The following is a 22,228-nucleotide window of genomic DNA, read 5'->3' on the forward strand; positions in this document are numbered from 1 at the left end:
GAAAGTAAATTTTATCTGATTTGTTAAAGATTTTCACAAAAATGCAGTTTTGGCGAAAGCAATTACATCCTCTTTTTTGACTTTAATTCCTAAGAACGATAACCCTCAAAATATCGATGATTTTTGTCCTAATTGTCTTATGGGTTGTTTGAAAAAATGTCTTTATAAGCTTTTAGCAGTTAGGTTAAAAAAGGTGTTTCATGACTTGTGTCCGAATGTATGACTGCTTTTATGTCGGGGAGACAACTTCTCGATGGTGTTTTAATAGCTAATGAGGTGGTGTACTACGCTACTAAGGAGAACAAATGTTGTTTGCTTTTTATATTCGACTTTGACAAAGCGTATGACAAGGTGATTTAAGGGTTTTTGAAGTACATAATGCATATGATGTGTTTCTGAGAGCTATGGATGAATTGGATGGAGGCAGCGATGTTCAAAAGTCACATGTCGGCGCTAGTGAACGGAAGTCCAACAAAGGAGTTTAGAGTGGGCAGGGGTATTAGACAGAGCGATCCATTATCCCATTTTTATTTGTTTTGGTAGCTGAAGGTTTATCGGGTTTGGTTTGGAGGGCTTTCCGAAGTTGATGATTTTACCGACATCAAAGTCATGGGAGTTTGTAAGGGGGATATTTTTCAGTACGTAGATGATACGTTTCTTGTAGGATATGTAGTTAGAAGCATGTTTGGCAACTCAAAACGGTGCTTAGAGGGTTCGAATTTGTTCTAGGTCCTGGGGTCAATTATCACAAGAGCAAATTAATTGGAATCAATATCAATTCTAATTTTATGAGGGCTGCTGCTAACTTTTTATCATGCAAGATTAAGGATAAAGTTCTTTGTTTTCTTATGATTCCAATTGGCTCAAACCCGAAGAGAATTTCTTTTTGGCAGCCGCTAATCAATAGGTTGAAGGATAGACTTGCAAGATGGAAATAGAGATTCCTAAGTCTTGGTGGGAGAATTACTCTATTGAATTCGGTCCTTAGTAGCTTGTACATATTTTATATGTATTTTTATAGGGCTATGGTGCAAATTTGTAGATATTGCAAGAACTAAGAGCAATTTCTTGTGGGGAGGTGTTGAAAATAGGAAAAAGTTCCATAGGGCGAGGTGGGAGATTGTTTGCCTGCCATTTGAGAAGGGGGGCTTGAGTTTGAAACTGATGGAAGAATTTAATGTGGCATTGTTGTTAAAATGAAGATGGGGAATTTTCAAGGTAAGGATTCTTTATGGATGGAGATTCTTAGGGTTAGATATGGGATGTTGAATTTGCATTTTTTATCTGAGATTTCTGGAATCTCTAGGAGATTTTTGTCTTCGTGGTGGAAAGATATTGTTAGGATGGAGAAAAGGCATTTAGAGGGAGATTTTGAAGCTAAGTACAAATTCGTCTTAGGGAAGGAAATGCAATTCTGTTTTGGCAAGTCCATTGGTGCAAAGATGTTAACATTAGAGGTGTTTTTCCTAATTTATACTCTCTGTCCATGTTAAAGAAAGAGGTAGTGGATGGTATGGAATAACAACTGTTGGACTTGGGATGATTTGGGAGTGCAGGCCGTGGCAGATTCAGTTATTTGAAATAGGTTGCAGGTTTTAAAGAATTATTTGATTCAATTTGTGCCGAATAGAGAGGTGAAGGACTCGGTCGCGTGGAATCCGAATTTAGAGGAAAGATTTTCTATCAAATCCTGTTTCGGGTTTATCTCTGATCTTCAACTTCAGTCGACGTTCGAGATCGACAGAGACAAGGCGACTACTCTTGTTTGGAAGTCTTCAATTCCTTTTAGAATCATAACTTTTGTTTGGAGAAATATCATTAATAGGTTGCTTACGAAAAATCTTCTTTTTATTAGAGGTATTTTTTCCGACTCAATCCGATTTATTATGTGTCTTTTGTAAAGATGTTGAGGAGTCCCTAAATCATATTCTTCTGTCTTGTGGTTTTGGGAAAAAAGTTTGGAGGTTGATCTCAAGTTAGATAGGGTTGGAATTGGGTAATGAAATTGAATACCCCTAATAATCCTTTTGTTAATAAATCTTTGCTTTTAAAAGAAAAAGGACACAATTTATATTTAACCCTTTTCTTTTCTTTTTTCTTTAAAAAAAATCTAAAAACAATATTATCATGTCCCAACAAAAAAGGAGAAGCAAATAAAAATAAAATATGGATGAAAAGAGAAAATAAAAAATGAAGATCAACACAAACACACTTCACATCATCACATGCTAATATAATAAAGTAAACATAAATAATGAAACAAAATCAGAAAACTAGTTATTTTCATCAGCCGCCACACCTTGGTCCAGTGTTCTACGTGCCCTCTTATTGTTTCTCAGACATCAATCAATGGCTTCCTCCCTTGTTCCTCCACCGACCACCTCCTTCTTCCATACCAAGGTTTCTTCTTCTAACTCTTGTCTTTTCAATCCCATTATTAACCTTAAAGGCTTGTTTTTTTCTTCACCCCTTTTTCCCAAAAAGATTAACTTTGCTCAAAATCACACTTTTTTTGTTTCATTTTCAGAAGGATCTGAGTCTATCTGCATTCTCTTCATGTCAGAAACATGCTTCCAGGAGAATCACCTGTTCGGTTGCCGCTCCTCAGCAAACACAGCGACAACCTTCTTCTACTGGATCAGTTTGTTTCTCTGGATACCCTTTTGGATTTGTTGGTTTTTTTTATAGTCCTTATTGTTGATGATTCAGTGTTTTTTGTTTGATGGGGTTTTCAGGTGAAGACAGCCATGACCATGACTGAGAAGATATTGGCTAGAGCTGCTGAGAAGGAGAAGGCCATACCTGGGGATAATATTTGGGTCAATGTTGATGTTTTGATGACACATGATGTCTGTGGTCCTGGTTCTATTGGGATTTTTAAGAAGGAGTTTGGCGAGGATGCTAAGGTAATTGTAGTTGTAATTGCATGTCTCATTTTGGAACTTTTTTATTTCTGATGGTTGGCTAGGTAATTGGATTCGACAACAATTGGAATTGTAGATATCGATTTTAGGTAATTTGGGGAAGGATTGAGTAAGTGTTGTCAAATGGTGGCAATAGCAGTAGTATCCTAGTTTCACTATTTGGACAATTGTGTCACTATTGATGTAGCATCAACAACATGTATCGAGTAGCTGCAATGAAAAATTGTTGTGGATTTAGCACTTATATTCACACCACTCGTAGAAGAATTGTAGTTTTTCTAAGGTTGCTAAACTGTTATTCTCCTTATATGCTATAACACTGGGTCCCAAGTTTGGTGATTTCCTGACTGCATTGTTCCTTCGAAGGTTTGGGATCGTGAGAAGCTTGTGATAATACCTGATCACTATATATTCACAAGTGATGAACGTGCCAATCGCAATGTAGACATACTCAGGGACTTTTGCCAGGAGCAAAATATCAAGTACTTTTATGATATTAAGGATCTTAGTAATTTTAAGGTATTCATTCTTACCATTTCTTCAATACAGATTTGGCTGTTTCAATTCATTAAGAGTAGTGTAATATGCATAATATCTATGGACGTTGAGTATTGGACTATAATTATACAGGTAAATCCAGATTACAAAGGTGTTTGTCACGTCGCTCTTGCTCAGGAAGGTCATTGTAGGCCAGGAGAGGTTCGATTAGTTTATCAAGTTTTTTGAAAGATCAATGAGGTATTGGGTTCATGTTTTGCTAATTAGGTGCTCCCGTAGGTTCTCTTGGGCACTGATTCTCACACTTGTACTGCTGGAGCATTTGGTCAATTTGCAACGGGGATTGGTAATACTGATGCTGGTTTTGTGTTAGGAGCAGGGAAGCTTTTGCTCAAGGTAATTATGTTACACTAAGCTCTACGAGGCTGTTATTCATACTTACTATATCATGTTTCTTTTTCCTCTCAGGGCCACTATTGTGCTTTATCAGCATAGCCTGGTTTGAAAAGTATAACCTAGCTTTATGTGATCATTAGTATAATTGTGGCTGTAGCAACACTGCAGTGCTATGTAAATCAGCATTGTTTTGTGATACGCAATTTATTACAGATGTGGTAGTGGCACTATAGCACTATTGTATAGTCAAGTTTGAACAAACTACTATTTTTTAGCAATCCGCGATTGACAATAATAAAAAGGGCAGCTTACATTCAGCGTTTTAAAACTTACATATAACCACTGTTGCTTCTTTTCCATCCTAACTCAAAGATTACATTTATGAATTTACTGAAAAAGTTTGTAGCAAACTGCTTGCCTCTTGTTATCACAAAAAAGACGTAGATAGAGCAGACCGATGGAATGGATGGGATTGCTAGCAACTTTGAAAAAGTAACATCTTCACTTGAATAACTTCCCATTATGGTGTGATCTGTAGCAAGTTCCCGCTTTGCCCTTAAACAACAGTTGTGTGCTTACATGGGATAAGAATTGGAGCAAAATAAGAGAATACAAAATTAAGGATTTTCTTGAAGCTTTTGGAATAATAACAATGACGAATTTTCTTCGATTAGTTAACTACTAGTATAGAAATAATTGTTATTTATTTATACCGTGTATCCTTTATAAATGCAGGTACCTCCGACTCTGAGATTTGTATTGGACGGAGAAATGCCGAGTTATTTGCTTGCAAAGGATTTAATTCTGCAAGTAAGTATCCATGAAAATAGTTCTTGATTACATGTAGCAAATATCTAGGTGGCATTCTTACATGAGTGATTTATTTACCGTGCAGATTATTGGCGAAATATCTGTGGCCGGTGCAACTTACAAATCTATGGAATTTGTTGGCTCAACTGTTGAAAGTTTAACTGTAAGTATGCTAAGCAAAAATGCTATATTGTAATGTAACACAATGTTTCTTCAGTTGTCTGATTTATTTATTTATTTTGATTACAAATGCTGTTTTGATAACTTGTCCCTTTTGGGTGGTAGATGGAAGAACGGATGACATTGTGCAACATGGTAGTTGAAGCTGGAGGAAAGAATGGTGTTATTCCTGCTGATAGTGTTACATATAAATATCTCGAGGTTTGTACAATTCAGTAGATGCACTGAAATTATAGTGTTTGACTTTTGTTTGAACTTTTATTTTTATCTCATTGTTTTATTTATTAAGTTATCATATAGACTTTGTTAGAATATCTAGTAAATGTCTAATAATATCTTGAATTCTTTTGTATTTTAGAATAGTTTCGGCAGCGTTTGGTAGATATGAGTGGATAGAAATAGAGCTATGGATTATGCTAAATGTTTGGCACACTGAAAAGTAAAACATGATAGAAAAAGGTAGGAAAGTGGTCCATGTTTGTTTCATCTTAAAGGGTGGAACCAAAGAGAACGGTATAAAACAGGCTGTTCCTTTCCGTTTTGTCCTCATGCCATCTCTACTTTGGAGTATCTTATGTGAACATTTTATTTGACCCTTTTTGAAATGGTGTCCTATCTAAGCGGTATCTAAGCGGCATCATACTCCATGACTCGACCCTTCAATTTTTCCCTGACTCGATTCAAATTTTAGATTTTTTCTGTGTCATAAAATACTGTTTCCATATGAAAAAGTAATAAAAGAATTTCTTTATACCCTCTTTTGCTTTACAGTTGCTGAGACCAATTCTGGACACCATTAAATTGTTGCGACGGCCTGAAATGGCACCATCACTTTTAGCTTCAACATGTAACCACATGCTGCCTGCCAAAATCTGATCAGCTTTGCACTTTTTCACCTGCCTGACTTGTTTGTTTTTTCCCCAAAGGTGGGGACTCACCTCATATCTATCTGTCCTCAGTTTCTCTAGTGGCTATTTCTCCTTCTGAGGCTACAATCTTGGATTGGCACCTCTTACTTTTCTTGGGTGTGAGGGACTGCTAGAAACCCTCAATCTTTCAACCGTCACTATTGTTTGCCTTGTTATTCCATCTCTTTTCTTCAGCCTCACCACTGCCGTTCTATTCCTCAACATGTCTGTTTGGCCTCATTGGCTACGCTCTTGTATGTTTGATGTTCAGATCTAGTGGGGGTTCTTCAGGTTATTTTTGACATTCATTACTGGTATGCTTTTTGGTTTATTTTAGCCGTTTCTTTGGTCTTCCAGTTGTAGATTTGATATGTTTTGGTGCCATTCCTCTTTTCCTCTGGTGAATCACTTTTCCTTATATTGAGAAGGCAATTTAATTTAAATACCACTACCACCACCACCACCACAAGAAGGCACGAGATGTACCATATTTCAGTACAACAACTCAACAAAATTTGAGACTGGTTATTGGAAGTACAGAAATAAATAGGAATACCCCCAAGGCAACTAACATTCAACCTCACACAGTTATGTTACCTATACCAACTGCATGTGACACCAGTATTGTTAAATAAAGTAGCGGACTTTGAAAAAATTGATATTGTTCTGCGATTCCCCTCGTGGTACAAGATATTGTCAAATAGGGGGCATAGCACTTCTGCAAAGCGGAGGTTGATCAAACCGCTATATTTTGTGATCCACGATTGACAACACTGATACAAGCTCCTAATTTAGATTAAAATTCAACTTCACCCATGTGAGAAAACCAGTGGCACATGAAGTAACTAACTAGTGGTGACTTCTCTTTCCACATACTATCATTCTAGTTGTGATTTACCTCATGAATGATACTAGTAGTGACTTCTCTTCTCAGTAACAACCATCATTCTGATTGTAACATATGTTGGCTACAACTCACACCACTGCTAAAACATTTAATGTCCAAGTTTATTGGGTATGATTTCATGCTGTTTGAAGCTTTCAAATGCTTATCTTGGAGAAGTGTTGGTTTTCACTGTGCTGGATTGATTGCCTCGAAATTGGTCAGGCCGATGATCATCATAGCTGTGTCGCCGAGTTATTCCACTAGTCTATTCACTTGCAATAAAGAGTTTAAAAATTAGTTTGGTTTAGCTTGAGAGTGTTTGAATATCTAATAAATATCTCACAAATTTTTATTATATACAGTAGTTTTAAGCATTTTAGACTATCTGAATGGAATAATGATCAAGTTTTGCAATTGTTCGTCTCTTTAGTTGAATATTTAGTACCCGTCTTTCATGCATAATTCACTATGATATATTATAGTGAAAGTATCATTTTTTTTCTTTTTCTTATTGGTTTGCTGTAATTAAACTTGCCTGCTGAACGTCATCCCATTAAGTTCTGCATTGACATATGTTCAATTTCCCTTGAATGAAGCTTTCCCTTTTGCATATTATGCTCATGTTATATCCAGCACTTCTTTTAATGATGTTTCCATTTTTTTTCAGGGCAAGACATCTGTGCCATATGAACCAGTTTATAGTGACCAGCAAGCAAGGTAGACATAGTTTTCAGTTTCTTTTTGTTTTTCACTGTCAAATTTGTGGCGCTATATCAGATTTTTTATAACTGCCACACGCAATTTGCAAAGGATAGCGACACCATTGCGTTTTATGGAATATATGTTAGTATCCATTGGTAATCAGTTTTACTAATTATTAGCTAAACCTATTTTTTTGTTGGAATTTAGATTTCTTTCTGAGTATAGATTTGATGTCACAAAATTGGAGCCACTGGTGGCCAAGGTTAGTCCTTTGATCAGTATATTGTTATTATCTAATGCCATCACTATATTGCTTAGCTAATTTTATACTTAAATGTTGCAGCCTCATTCACCGGATAACCGTGCTTTGGCAAGAGAGTGCAAGGACGTGAAAATTAACAGAGTATACATAGGATCTTGTACGGGTGGGAAAACAGAAGATTTCATGGCTGCCGCCAAAGTTTTTCTAGCATCGGTATGCATCTTATTTTCCTATTGCACATCTATAAATACATTGCTGTTCAGTGGCGGCCATGGCGAAATGGCGTGCCGGATTTTTGACAACCGTCATAGGCAGTATGTGAAGGGATGTCAGCGATAGCGGCACCATAGGCTGCACTGACATGTTTATATGGTGGATTTTTGGCGTGAATTGGCCTTGCACCATATTCCGCCATTTACCATCGATAGCACTGGAAAAAAAGACGTTGGGGTTGGACTCGAGTATTTCCTATGCTTTTTATGAATGTTTGTGTCAATATCTTGTATGAATCTTACAACTATCCCCACTAATGAATAACATGATATCTGCGTTTGCAGGGTAAAAAGGTTAAAGTTCCCACGTTTCTTGTCCCGGCAACACAGAAGGTCAGCTGAAAATTTCATGTTCATATATCTTTGCAGAAGTTGATATACATTTATTAATAAAACTCTCCTGGTAAATTCTGCTAGACAATCTTTTCCAACACATATCTCTGTTAATGGAATTTCAGGTTTGGATGGATGTGTACAGCCTCCCTGTCCCTGGTTCAGGTGGTAAGACTTGCTCACAGATATTTGAAGAAGCTGGTTGTGACACACCTGCTAGTCCTAGTTGTGGTGCTTGTTTGGGTGGCCCGAAAGATACTTATGCTCGCATGAATGAACCTCAGGCAAGCTCCCCCTGCTCTTTTACCATATGACTGTATTTATATGCTTTCTATATATTGAGAATCGGCATAATTTACTTCCATTGTTGATGGGTTGGTTGTGTAGGTTTGTGTTTCAACTACAAATAGAAACTTTCCAGGGCGAATGGGCCACAGAGAAGGTGAAATATACTTGGCTTCCCCGTATACAGCTGCAGCATCTGCGTTGACCGGTTATGTAACTGATCCAAGAGAGTTCTTGCAATAAGATATATCATCCTTTGGTAGCTGATTCAAGAGAGATCTTGCAGTAACATATATTATCCTTTTGTATTGTATTGTAGTTACTGATCCAAGAGAGTTCTTGCAGTAAGATATATTATCCTTTTGTATTGTATTGTACTGTATTATCTGCATTGGTTACTTTTGTACTCCCTAGCGAAACTTAGAACTGTAAGCTATACAAGTTTTACAACTCTTATTGAACTGGTTCTAACTTTGTGACTAAAAATAATGGGGTTTTAGTACTTTTTAAGTATCTTATGGTATTTCATTTTATTGCTCATCTTCAACTGTTCTGTGCTATACTTAGACGTTAGAGATCATCAATCATTCCATTAGTTAGTTTTAGAAATGTAACGATAAACAGTCTGTGATAATTTGGATTTTTTTTCCTTCTAATAAGTGTTTAAAGAAATGGAAAAATTAAAATGATATACTAAGGATCGAAATTGGTACCTCAGGAATATACAACACAAACACAATGAATCAACAATTTCTGTTAGATTCTCGTGGTGAAATGATCTTATAATAATATAATTACAATTTAAATAACAATTTCCCTTCCATTCTAGATCAGAACTAGTGATGATTGTTGAGACGATGGGGCAGTGCTTCGCTACGGTGAACTTGAACTTTGGTTACGGTGGAGAGAGGCCTAACGTGTTAGGTCAATACTTTGATGTCAAAGTCAATAAGAGAATAATGTGTTAGGTCAATACTTTAATGTCAAAGTCAATAAGAGAATAATGAGTGATGTGTGTCCAGTCAATAAGAGAATAATGAGTAATCTATGAGGGAGTGTTTGAATGTGTAACTTTTTCTTCACGTGAGATCTTTTGTATATGAGTTGGTTGGAGTGTTTTAGATTTTCTCTTATTGTTGATTTGGAACAAGTGCTTCCAAGACGTTTTGTATTGTGGTAATCTTTCTCTTATTGTTGATTTGGAACAAGTGCTTCCAAGACGTTTTGTGTTGTGGTAGCTAGAAGCCCTTTAGAGAACTTGGTCAGGTTTCTCGCACCGGGGTCATTGCTTGGAGAAGTGGATGAGGTTTGGCAGTCAGGACAAATAACCTAGAAAACACATGCATTAAATGTGAGTTTCATCATTGGGACGTTTTGTAAAATTTGCTTGACACGTGGTCCTAAGTTTCTAGACTAGGAGTGGTGTTTTTTCTTAGGATACTCAATTGTAGTCGTGTGTCGTTGTACTCCTGAGACAAAATTTAATCGTTGTTTTTTTCTTCTCCATTTTCTTTCATTCTAAACTCTTAATTGATTTGTCTTGCTTCTCTATATAAGGGTCACTTGAGATCTCTTGCCTTTTTTCTTCTCCATTTCTTTCATTCTAAACTTTAGCCACACCCATTTTTTCTTTCTTTGAATTATACATTTTTTTTGGTCAAATACATTTTTTTAGGTCATCTCCTTTAACTATTAGCTCATTACTTAAAATTGAAGTCGTCAAACATACATTTGTTCTGTGGTTGATATTTTTTTATATATTTAGGATATTATATTTTTTTAAATATATTGCAGTGCATTTCTTTTGTAATTAATATTTTTAATTGTGTAATTCTCTATTATGTTTTTCAAATGTTTATCATTTTGTCTTATTTCAGTATGATATTTAGAGACACAACTCTTCATTGGGTTTATCTAATTGATCCATTGTTTTTTGATGAGAAAGTGTTTTAGTAGGCCGTGTTTTAATTCCAGTTTGCATCTCACTCATGTATGAGTCATTCTCCATTTTCTTTTTGTCACTTTCCATTCACCACCGTCTCTACTGCCGTCAATTTTGGCGAAATTATGGCAAGCCATTCCCGCCATAAAAAAGATCTTCTCTGATCCAATATATTCCTAAAACCTCACTGACATCCCCTTTCCACCCGTCACCACACCATGCACATGAGCTTCACACGCCGCCGCACCTGTCGTGAGTGACAATGAGTCTGACCATCGATTTTTCGTCTTTATTGTTAGACTTCTCTCTCTCTCTCTCTCTCTCTCTCTCTCTCTCTCTCTCTCTCTCTCTCTCTCTCTCTCTCTCTCTCTCTCTCTCTCTCCATCTCTCTCTCTTCCAGAGAGAATTGAGAGAAGATGTGTATATAGAGGTCTCTAGGACCTTGGATTTTCTCAGAAAGGGTCATTATCCACTTAGTCAATAGTGGACAGTTGAATCCCTATTTTCAATGGAGTCGTGGGTTACTTAATGACCTTGACTTTCTATATCTCTGGAAAACGTCTTATCCCATGTTTCCCACGTAAGGGCGAAGGAAAAACTATGGGTGACGAGATACCTTTCTGTCTCTTCTTCTAGGGCGATCCAAGGGCATCGCCATAGGCAAGGCCTTTTATAAATATAACACTATATAGTACCTCAGAGAGAAGGCCTTTGGTATAAAATGAAGTGTTTTTCAATCACGGCTAATGGGAGTACCCGATAACTGGGCCCTCCTCTTGTGAGGTCTTAGCTATCTTGGGAAATTCGGCTGAAGATACACTAAGTCTCTCAGGCGAGGGTTTAATTAACCTGAAGAATCTTAAATCCTCCAGAGAGAATCATCTATAACCTGATTAACAAGACTATCAAGCCCTCACGCAGGACTTGTATCAAGTCTCTCAAGCTAGATATCCGCCGCGTGCGTAAGGCATGACCCTTGAGTTTTGTCCTGCCCAAGGAGACACTAAGTCTCTCAGGCGGGGGTTTAATTAGCCTCGTGAGTCTAAGTCTTCCAGACACAATTCTATGTAGCCCAGTTGACGAGACTATCAGTCCCTCCGACGAGGCATTTTAAATACTTAGGTGAGACTTCCATCGAGCCCCTGAAAGACTTGTTATTAAGTCTCTCAAGCTGGATGTCGGACGCACCTCTTAGGTGTTATCCTTGAGTTTTGTCTCGCTCGAGGACCCTCAGGAGACGATTTAATTAGCCTGGATAACCTAAGTCTTTCGGACATAATTTTATATAGCCCGGCTGACGTGACTATCAGTCTCTCAAGCGAGGCATTTTACCTAATGGGGCAGGACTTCCATCAAGTAAAACATGCGGACTTTAACATAATAAAAAGTGAGGTGCCTCATTATAAACCCTCGCCCTCTCTAATAGCGGAAAAACGGAAAAGGGTGAACTCCATAAATCAACTTGTTCATTACATACGATATAGATACAATACTCACCTATAAAATTGAAACAATCAAACAATATTAAAGAAAAATAAATGACAGCTACGCTGACGTCTTCAGGGAATATGTCTCATAAATCTTGAGCCTTCATTCTCCTCAGAGGTTGAGGAGGAGGTTTCCTCGTTTTTGTGGAATTCCTCTGGTGGCTTTATTTCTAAGTTTATCTTTCTGGCCTTCTTACCTTGAATGCGAATCTTCTTCAACTTGAGGCTTTCTGCATAACATTTTCTGTCGATCTCCTGATCTTCTTGGATAACCCCGACTCTCTCATTGGGGAGCGGATATTTCAGGCACAAATACATAGTAGATAAGGCGGTGCCCATCCGATTAAAGGCTGGCCTCCCTAAATCATATTATATGAAAAGGGAACATCAATAACCAAATGCCTAACCTTTATTTTCTTAGCTTGATCTTCTTCTCCAAATGTGATCTTCAAAGTGATATATCCTTTTACTTGTACCTGTTCTCCCAATAATCCAACCAGTGATCCTCAAAAGAACTTTAAGTCTTCTAGATTGAGGTGAAGTCTTTCAAATGCCTCCCAGTACAATATGTCTTTAGAGTTCTCTTGGTTGATAAGAACTCTTTTAATCTCTCAATATTCGCATTTAATGGCAATGACCTTGGGACCTTCGTTATGAGGGAGGATGCCAACAACATCTTTCTCCGAGAAGGTGATCGTAGCTTCCGGTCTCTAGAGCCCGTCTTCAATCTTGACCTCAGGAAGGTTTTCTACACTTAGGATCTGGCGAGCGTACCTTTTTCTAGCAGAGCTAGTTTCCCTGATGTTGACGTAGTAAAGCATAAAGCAAAAGATTGTAAGTATTCTGGGATTTATCGTGTCCATAGAGAATGGTGGAGGGAAAGAATGTCATTCAACGGTTTCCTCGTTTTTGAGATCGGGTTTAAATGAACTAAAAGTAAAAAGTATAAACAGGAAAATAAATACATTCTCCGGAGAGAATAACTTATCAGACATGAATATACACTACTTGTCATAAACTTAAACTTATTGATCAGTTGCACTTAAGCTACAATACTCATCAAAATCATCACGTATCTCTCACATCAGTGTCCATTTCTGCAATATCGGTGAGACGTATCACAACCAAGATTATGTCTAACGCAAAGTTGCAAGAACACCCATATTCTCGCGTCGGCGATCTCTCGCGCGAAACTCAAACACAAAAGCATTAAGCGTCGATACAAAACTGATTGTTAGCTCTGACCCTATCTCTAGAATCAAGAAACTAACATATTTCCTTCCCTAATCGAGACTTTTGATGTCTATTTCTACAACATCCCAAATCCAAACATAAATGCAAAAAGATCAAGGAAAGCAACAAGATTGATTTGTAAAGCAGATTTGATACAACACAATGATCAACAAATTTACATATGTTCAGAGTAAATATACAAACAAAACCCAACAAAAGAGAAATACACAAAAAGGAAGATAAATAAACCAAACATCTCACAAGTTGTCAGCTCCGATTGATGAAGAATCCACCTCCAATCATCCAAATGCAAGACCCAATGTTGTTTTCTAAACTATTCTAATAAAAAAATGGTTGTGATTATGTTAGGACTCAAAAATACCCAAATCATAACCCTAGAAATGAAAAAAAGCGTGTAAATATAAGGTGCTGAAAAGTGAAATCACGCTTAGCGGTAGCAGAGCCCGCTTAGCGCACCCTGATGTAATGCGGAAAATTTAGATTTTGTTTCCGCCATAACTTGAGAACCGTAATTCCGATTTATGAACGGTTTGTAGTGTTGGAAAGCTTATTCAATGCTCTATCTTGCAATGCATAAATATCATTGCTTGAATAACTACAAAAATGAGATAAAAATAATTAAACTCAATGACATTTACACGATAACGCACGGTATACACGCTAACATAAACTATACAAAATGTACAAAAAATTGTGGTTTATTGACGAAAAGCAAATGAATAAGCCGATTAATGCTAATTATTCATACTCAAATTCACAATAAATTAGCACTAAGCACCCGCCTCCGACAAACCGTCTTTCTATAGTGTTAAGCGTGTGATGTGTGACTCTGTTGTCGTCGCCCTAATGCAACTCTTTGGCTTTGTTGGGCCTAGGGCTCCCAACATAGTCTTGCCTAGATTTTTCTGACGAGCGAAAGGAGTCGCCTTTTACATATTTTTTGAGGTGCCCCTCATGTATTAGTTTCTCAATTTCCTTCTTAAGCTGATAATAGTCCTGGGTGTGATGTCACTTTACCTTATGGAACTTCCACCCTCTTCCTAGTTCATAACCCATCAAATTCTCCTTAGGAGTAGGCGGTGTAGAGATGTTGTGCAAGTGAAGTACCTCCCGAAAAATTTATTCACGACGAGTGTTTAAACGTGTGAAGTTCTCTGTTGCCTTACCTACTCTTTTGAGCACTAACATGTCCTTTATGGACAAGGTATAATTATTTTCCTCTGATGGTGCGAGCTCTCGGTGTTGGGAGTGGGCTCTTTGACATTGTGTGTCTTCTTATCAGTGTTGCTTTCCTCGCCATTTATGTGACACTCAGCTCTGGTGACCACTTCTACCAACAACAACATTTGCTTCTCCGCGAGGGATTTGTTGAAGTGTCCCGCCTTAAGTTCATTTTAGAATGCCCGCACAAACATTTCTTTATTTGATGGAACGACTCTAATGGTGGCCTAATTGAAGCGATCAAGATAGTACTAACGACTCTAATTGAACCTGGCGTATATTAAAGACACTAGTACTGGACATCTTTCTGTGGACGATAATGTCACGATCTTTCTGTGGACGATAATGTCACAAATTTCGTCTATCCTATGGTCAATTGACAAATATTTTTACAAAGTCTCTATAAGGCCCCAAAGTTGTGTGTGTGTAAATATTTAGAAAGATTATTGATATCTGTAAATATATTTAGAATAGAATATTCAGTAACATTCTTAAGTATATTGTAATATATTCCTTTTGTAATCATTACTCTTAGATGTGTATATCTTTATATAATAAAACTTATGTAATGTCGTAGTACTATATTTGAACACGAAATTATGTTTTTTATTTTCTCTTATTTCAATAAGTAAATAAAATCTCTAATAGCACATACAAATATGAATTCTAATATGTTTTTAAATTTTTTGACGGATTAATGTAATATGTTTTTCACCCATTAAAATGAATGGATATAATGATTTCCTTATATATAAGCAAAAAAAAATTCATTATAAAATAAGATCATTCTTTTTTCTTGAGAGATGATTAATAGTAGTATATATTAATCATCCTCAAGTAGTCAGATATAAAATTAGAAGCATGTATTCATCATCAAAGAACATAATCTATAAAACTATATATGAAGGAACATAATAATATTCTTTGAAAAAATAATATTGAATAAAGAACAAATTTTATCTGCCATGCATGCATGCAACATTATTCACACACTTATGTCATACAAAGCTTGCACCATCCTCCACCGATTGATTCCGGCGAAGCCTATTTTTCTTCTTGTCGCCGCCGCAGACAATGGAGCATTCAACACCACAAATAACACTAAAGCAAGAGAATAAACCATTTCCACCACCACCTTCACCTTCTGTGCGCCTACGTGAAAGCTTCCCTTTCTTCCTGCTAGATGATGGCCTGCTTGACATCTCTCCGCCATCATACACCGGAGCCAAGTCCGTCCGCCACCTCTCGATTTTAGGTTGCAATTCTTCGACACTCTCGTCTAAGCTCCATCCTCCTATTGTGGAATTCTCTCCTTCATCCATCACAGGCTGCCTCGCCACCACCGCTGCGACTTCTGATGCTGACGGACCTAATTCGGAGTCGGTTATTATAGGACGATGGTGACCTTTGGTTGATCTGTATGGAGTACCGTACTCCATTGCATTCGCAGCTGCGTTGTTTACAGCGAATGCATGTAGTGGCGTGGCTCGTACGCCACCTTTGTTGTAAGTCCTCGCCGGAGTGTTTTGAAATTGCGGTTTCGGCGAGGGTTTAACTTCGTAATCATAACTAACTTTAGGTGTTTCTTTGAATTCGTTTGGATAAATTCTCGGTGTTTTGCCGGATTTACCCTTTTTTGAGGTTTTCTTAGGCTTCACGTCAGAGCCACTCAATGTAGACGTAGCTTTTTTCTTGCTGATTGAGCTAACATCTGAAGGGGTAACTTGGGAACTTGATTTTCCCCTTTTAGCTTTGAGTCGTTTCTCATGCTCCATAACTTCTGAGACGATCATAGAGCTCGTGTCACTCTTGGTGCGTCGAATCTCTGGCATGGCTTCGTGGTTTTGCTGATTGTGATGATCATTATGATATCCAACGGTCGGGGTGTTATTGTGTGTGTAAAGAGGCATGCTTCGCATGGAACTGTCGATGACAGCCACGCCGACGTTTAAAATACCTTTCGGGCGGCCAGAGGGTCGTCGGACCTGGAGTCCCACAAACCGCATGCCAGGAGGTTTATAGTTATTGCTATGGGAAGGTCGTGATGGTGGGACAATGTCGTCCGAGAGGACAAGGGCAGTACCTACATGGATGTCTTTGAACCAATGAATGGCATAGATGTCAATTGTTATTGTTGAGTTTTCGTCGTATAGAAAGTCTTCGTCTACCCGAAAGACAAACTTGTCATTCCATGCCGGATTGGTACCACCTTGCGAATCAACCCGGGTGGAGAGCTTGCGGTCAGGGTCCATCCATGCAATGGCGTAGGTTCGCATGGAGCGACACACCTCGGCTAAATCTTGTGCGGATATGACATTGAGTTCTAGGAGTTGGTAACATGCCAAAATATTTGACATGATACCGACTAATGATTATGATGCAATCGCATCAACAAGATGAAGGAATTGAGAATACAAGGCTAAGAGTTGATTGAAATAATGGAAATTGAAGGAATTTAATTGTCCTGATGTTTTATCCTAGTTTTTTTTTTTTGTCTTGCTTTAATACTTTTGAATATTGAAAACAAAGGAAAGGAAGTTATGAAGATGTGAATATGTGGAGTGGGTTAGGTAAAGGAAAGATGCAAATAAGGCATTTGTTACACTGAAGACAGCAAATCAAAGGAGCATTGAATATATTTCAACCTTTAATTTGTTCCCTTATTTTAGATGGTGATGTGGGAAATTCTCTCTTCATAATGATACGAGTCTATATTAGGATTAGTTGTTGGTAAAAGCTATGTTGCATGACTTGCTACTGTGTCATTACAAAGTGGACGTACCTATTTTAGAATCTTGTTACTAACACTTAAACCTCTGTGTAATTGCAATGTACAGCTATAGATTAGTAACTAATTAGAGTTCAGTTAGCTTGCAACTGTGAGTTTCTGGCTTTACTAAACTAACACGGCCATCCCTGAATTACAAAGGAATCAGGATAGTATAATTTAAGACATTTGTAGTCATTTTTTCGACAAAATAACTATGTATTGTGATAAAACAAATACCAACAAATAACATATTTCATAATCAAATATTTTAGTAATTTAAATAGAAAGAAAAATTATTAAAATAAAATAAAATAAATATAGATAGCTTAGTAATATATATGGGTTGTGCAGAATCTAGAAACTTCATAAAATATATCATTTATGCATTCTACATGTATGTCTCAACCAAAACAATTTACAAAAACATCTATTTTCATTTAAAATTTAATCAGGGCAGATCAATAGTGGGCATGCTATCACAATGGAATTAATTTATAACCCAATGCGATCTATCAAACTTTTTTATGCCTCTTTTATTCTTAATCAAAAATCAAGCTCTAAAGTATTGTTAACAAAAATACAAATGGATTCCAAATTTCAATTGGGAACAAATGTCATGTTTTAATAAACACATTACCAGCTAAACAAAAAATTCCCGGAGGAACGAATGGAATAGAATACCCTTGAACAAAATTGACCAGAAACAAAGATATCTAATTCCCTCTGCATCTTAATTTAAGACTAAAAAATACCAATATTTGGTGTAATCTATTGAAATTGACTAATAGGAGCTGAAATATCTGGACTCAAAATTGGACTCTTGATAATTTTACTCAATTAGTTACTGAGGAATCAGCCAGATTCTGCCCATTTCTTGGCATATGGTGACCTGAATATCCCCTTTCTTGGCGTGGGTTCGGTCGGTAGAAACCATTTCCCCTTGGTTTGTTGTACTCGCGATCACCACCATCTTGACCATTTCCCCTGCCATAGTTTCTTGAATTGAAACGCCCTCTTGGTGCCTCTGAATGATAGTTACCCCTGCCTCTACCTCGTCCTGTTAATACAGAAAAAATTAATACAATGAAACAGATCTGAAAAAATGACTATAACAATTCAAGGACATACTTCCTCCTCGAGAAGGAATGTTACTGTTTGGCCTCCGCTCTTCAATGTACACTGGTCTTCCTGCTATCTCAACGGATCCTGCCTGAACGCATAGACAAACAAGACTTAGTGTTCACTCTAACCAAGTAGAAAGATGATAGCTTTGGTTCCCAAATAACATACTACTACAAAATCATTTGTGAGTACTATATTTCTCAAACTTATAAGTTAAAAGAAAATCAAAACCTTGACTGCATTATGAACGCCTGACATATCTTCAAATTCAACAAATGCATAACAGACACCAACATCCTGATGAAAAGTTTAGATTCATAAATCGAAGTGGAACATAAATGTAACAACATATCAATGAAAATAGTTATTTGAAGATGCAATTATGAAGTGATATAAACCTTGCGACTTCTTATGACAACTCCATCAGGCCTAATTCTACCAAAATTCTTGAACTCCTCTTCCACTTCAGAAGGAGACACTGTAGGCAACAAGTTTCTCACATAAACGGATTTAATTTCATCTGAAAGCATTGCAAAGAAAAACAAGGTCAGAGGAGGAGAGCAATGGACACTGATAAATACATGTAACCCTTTATAGCTTCTATTAAAATGCACTAGTTTATCATGTAATGGGCGGTGAAAATATGCTCACTGCCAGAAAGTAACTATAAATGGAGGAACTTGATAATAATCAATTATACAAACAAAAAAGTGCGAACAGACCTTCATATTCTGCTGCAGGGTGTTCTTCCACTGCATCTGTGTCAGACCTTTCAAATACATTTGTGGATGCAGTTGTTTGCTGATTACTGCTCGGTGGAGTATGATCCCATTCTGACGGGGAAACATTTTTATGAGAGGGTTGAGAAGCAGCAGATGGAGAAGATTGTCCCTTAGCAACCCGTAACTAGCAACAACAGTCCATAACAGGGTCAGTTCCAATGTCATAACTAAATCCCAAAAGAAAACATTGTTTGGATATTAATATAACGCTTAATCAGAACATACAATGGAGGCATAAGTGTGCTTTTGTGGCTCCCCGGCAGGTTCTTCAGGAGAAGCAGGTAAGTGATCTTGCACGGCATTCCCTGAAGAATGAAGTGACCCATTTGACTCTTCACCGGTATTATCCTCCCTAATCTGTTCAGAATCAGGGCCCCGCTGCATTTGCTGCTCTGAAAATCCATAACTGTCAGCTACACCATTTTCTTTGACCTCATTTGCAGCAACATACTCCCTAGCCTGGATATCTCCACCCAGCATATAGTTGGATACTGCAAAATCCATGGCTCTCAATCCATTAAACTTTGAAACGTCGCGGTTTTCAATAGTCAGTAATAATGCATGAACAGCCACATAGGTTATTTATATAAAAGCTGTATATAAAAGCGTGCAACTATTTAATTTCAAGTCCCGGAACCCTGTGTAAGATCTTGTCATTCAATATGCAAGTAAAACTAAGCTTCATTGTGCAAACAGAAAGGAAGCAGATTTTACACCTATTTGAAGACACTGGTGGTTTTAGAATGTTGCCAATCTGTTAATAGTGGCTGATAGAAGTTTACAATTGATAACAGTGCAGAGAATACAGTTGGTGACGTGGATAAACTACAAACATGATGAGACAACAGTCTAATATAAACTTTAAATGAGCAAATGAACTAGAGAGAAAAAAAAGAACAAATGACTAACAGTCTAATATAGACTCTAAACTAGTCAAGAGTCATAATTTGCATAGAAGAATGATTAAGTGTAACACCCATGGAGAGATACAAGTCATAATGCCCTTTGAGACTTTTATCAGGAAAAAAAATGTACTTAAATTTTTTTTTTATTACTTAATTGCAATAAGTGGGTTATTTTTCAATTCAGGTAAATGCTTACAAGCTGGCACAAAATTTACCTGGCTTATTAATTGTACTTGGAACATTCAGTTTTGAATCAAGATTGCTCTGAGCTAACAAGACTGCCTGGTGGTGATGGTGATGAATAAGATCATCTTCAACGAAGTGAAAAATATCATTTAGCACAAAAAAGCCTTTTTCTTGGGGTGCAAGGAAGAATGTCTGCATAAATTTCCTCCTCAGGTTGTCCTTAATTTGCACAGATCCAGAAACCATCACAATAACACCACCACTCCAAGACTCTAAAGAGTGTGCAGTCTTGATCTCAATTCCAGTATAGCTGAGTGACATAACCAGTGCATGGATTTGCTGCCAGAGAAAAGTTTTTTCAGTTTGGAAGGAAGGATGATATGTAATTTACTATCATTGAATGTGCATAACATAAACAATTGAAGCTAATGCGAACTTCCTTCAAACAATTAAAGACCTAATAAAAAGACAAATTCGAGAACAGCGATATGAAGCAACTTCAACAAATTGCACATTACTCTAAAGATTCATTTCATAAAAGACTAATAATTGTAAAGATTACATTAAAATGTTATATTTGCAAAGTACAGTAAATAAATCTTAAGTGCCTGCATTAGATTCCTAATCATGATTTGTAACCAGTTTAAATGACAATAGTTGAATTTCTTGAACATTGGTTTCAAATTGTATGCCACCTCACCCGATACAAATACAATCACAAAATTGAGTTCCGCAGTAACATATACCGCTGAAAAAATATTCTAAATAAAATGAAAAGAACGAAACATAATGCTGTGAAGGCCACATAAGACCACAACAATGGATCACGATGGATCTTAGCTACAGCCTCAAAACTCGGTGCAAACGAAAAGCAATTTCAATTTGCGATTCGCATTGCAATGAACACCATACTTGAAAAAACCACAATCATAATTAAGATCCGTGCTCTCAAACTGAAGCGGACCATTACAAACCCACTTGAAACTCTTCCAATTAAAAAAACTACTAGTTAGTTCTATAATCGCACGCACCGACAAAATTAACTCCAAAGCAATAAAATCAACTCCAAATCTCCTTCTAACCATAAACTCTACACAATGTAGATACACAAAAATCCTATCTTACCAACAGCAAATAACATTTATTTCTTACCCACATTCATTAAATCCTTAAATCCGCTATCTACCAACATTAAAACCAACAAGAGAAGCCCACAACAATCATAGATGCCATTAAAACTTCTCAAATCAAAATAACAACATACATCACTCCATATTCAGTAGCAACACATCCAATTCCATCCACACAAAAAACAACCATCTCAAACAACAGAAACAAAAAATTAGGGGTAACAGAGAAAGAACTCATACGAGCATTGCGGTGGCAGTTTCCCTAGCGTTACCATCGATACGAAGCATGGTACTGGCATCAGAGTAGAACTGATGAACGAACTCGGGTTGATTCTGAAGAACATGGTAGTACTGTCCGACGAAGTAAGTCCCAACCTGAACACGAATCAAGAGTTGATTATTAGGTTTTCGATGATTGAGATAAACTGAGAAAAGAGATGAAGAAGAAAAAAAGTGAACCTGAGCAGCGGTGAGAGGAATGGGGAAAGGTGTAGCCATGGAAGAAAGAGATAAAACCCTTCAAAACCCTAACGCCGTCAATTGAGATCCTAAATGGTGACGGTTTTAAGATCTAAGCATCCACACACGCGTACGAAGAGAGATCTGAGTGAGAGAAAGAGAGAGAGAGAGAGATTTTTGTTTTTATCTCTCTGCGGATGAAGTTGCTGCTCTATGAGTCTATTTTCTCATATAAGATCCACTCAATTTCAGACAAATAAATTTAGTCAAAAAAAAGATTAAAATTTTATTCGAATTAATTAACTTTAATTTATAAAGAAAGTTTTCTGTAAAAAAACAAATTTATAAAGAAACTTTCTCAACCCACTCCATGGTTATCTTACACACCACGTAAAATTCTAATTTTTCTTAGCTTTCGTAGATGCACATCCAGAAGCACCTCATATTTTGAAAAAATTTGATTCTTTCTGTAGATGCATCTACGGAAGCGTATAAAACAAAAGAAAATACAATT

The 22,228-nt window shown here is 37.0% G+C and overlaps 3 protein-coding genes across 4 annotated transcripts; 1 reads left to right on the forward strand and 2 right to left on the reverse strand.

The window, feature by feature from the left end:
* Positions 1–2,241: 2,241 nt before the first annotated feature.
* On the forward strand, positions 2,242–8,958 carry LOC131595834 (3-isopropylmalate dehydratase large subunit, chloroplastic). 2 transcript variants are annotated; one of them, XM_058868326.1, is made up of 15 exons: positions 2,242–2,400; positions 2,528–2,641; positions 2,736–2,906; positions 3,291–3,443; positions 3,555–3,623; positions 3,702–3,818; positions 4,554–4,628; positions 4,714–4,791; positions 4,914–5,009; positions 7,270–7,319; positions 7,512–7,566; positions 7,648–7,779; positions 8,124–8,171; positions 8,297–8,455; positions 8,559–8,958. In XM_058868326.1, exons 1-15 carry the CDS (start codon positions 2,350–2,352, stop codon positions 8,697–8,699), a joined length of 1,509 nt encoding a protein of 502 aa, XP_058724309.1. In that variant the 5' UTR covers positions 2,242–2,349; the 3' UTR covers positions 8,700–8,958. The 2 variants fall into 2 exon arrangements, with proteins under 2 accessions (XP_058724309.1, XP_058724310.1); XM_058868327.1 differs by having other exon boundaries at positions 2,265–2,400; positions 2,531–2,641.
* A 6,358-nt stretch (positions 8,959–15,316) lies between these two features.
* On the reverse strand, positions 15,317–16,717 carry LOC131598279 (uncharacterized). Its single transcript, XM_058870895.1, has one exon. It carries the CDS (start codon positions 16,715–16,717, stop codon positions 15,359–15,361), a length of 1,359 nt encoding a protein of 452 aa, XP_058726878.1. The 3' UTR covers positions 15,317–15,358.
* Positions 16,718–17,640: 923 nt separating this feature from the next.
* LOC131595835 (nuclear transport factor 2-like) lies at positions 17,641–21,938 on the reverse strand. Its single transcript, XM_058868328.1, has 9 exons — positions 21,715–21,938; positions 21,496–21,630; positions 20,155–20,464; positions 19,260–19,525; positions 18,975–19,158; positions 18,651–18,772; positions 18,484–18,549; positions 18,259–18,340; positions 17,641–18,187 (listed from the first exon to the last, which is right to left on the reverse strand). Exons 1-9 carry the CDS (start codon positions 21,751–21,753, stop codon positions 17,964–17,966), a joined length of 1,428 nt encoding a protein of 475 aa, XP_058724311.1. The 5' UTR covers positions 21,754–21,938; the 3' UTR covers positions 17,641–17,963.
* Positions 21,939–22,228: the final 290 nt, after the last annotated feature.

The sequence above is a fragment of the Vicia villosa genome, linkage group LG4, assembly GCF_029867415.1.
Source record: "Vicia villosa cultivar HV-30 ecotype Madison, WI linkage group LG4, Vvil1.0, whole genome shotgun sequence".
In the NCBI taxonomy this organism is placed as follows: Eukaryota; Viridiplantae; Streptophyta; class Magnoliopsida; order Fabales; family Fabaceae; genus Vicia; species Vicia villosa.

What these genes read in the sequence shown, in the direction of transcription:
- LOC131595834 (XM_058868326.1), top strand. Translation starts at nt 2,350, where the DNA reads ATGGCTTCCTCCCTTGTTCCTCCACCGACCACCTCCTTCTTCCATACC. An exon ending in AGGATCTTAGTAATTTTAAG is followed by an intron (nt 3,444 to 3,554) that starts GTATTCATTCTT and finishes ATAATTATACAG; the next exon opens with GTAAATCCAGATTACAAAGG. An exon ending in CTCGCATGAATGAACCTCAG is followed by an intron (nt 8,456 to 8,558) that starts GCAAGCTCCCCC and finishes TTGGTTGTGTAG; the next exon opens with GTTTGTGTTTCAACTACAAA.
- LOC131595835 (XM_058868328.1), bottom strand. Translation starts at nt 21,753, where the DNA reads ATGGCTACACCTTTCCCCATTCCTCTCACCGCTGCTCAG. An exon ending in TTCCTCTCACCGCTGCTCAG is followed by an intron (nt 21,631 to 21,714) that starts GTTCACTTTTTT and finishes ATTCGTGTTCAG; the next exon opens with GTTGGGACTTACTTCGTCGG. An exon ending in AGCACACTTATGCCTCCATT is followed by an intron (nt 19,159 to 19,259) that starts GTATGTTCTGAT and finishes TGTTGTTGCTAG; the next exon opens with TTACGGGTTGCTAAGGGACA.
- LOC131598279 (XM_058870895.1), bottom strand. Translation starts at nt 16,717, where the DNA reads ATGTCAAATATTTTGGCATGTTACCAACTCCTAGAACTCAATGTCATA.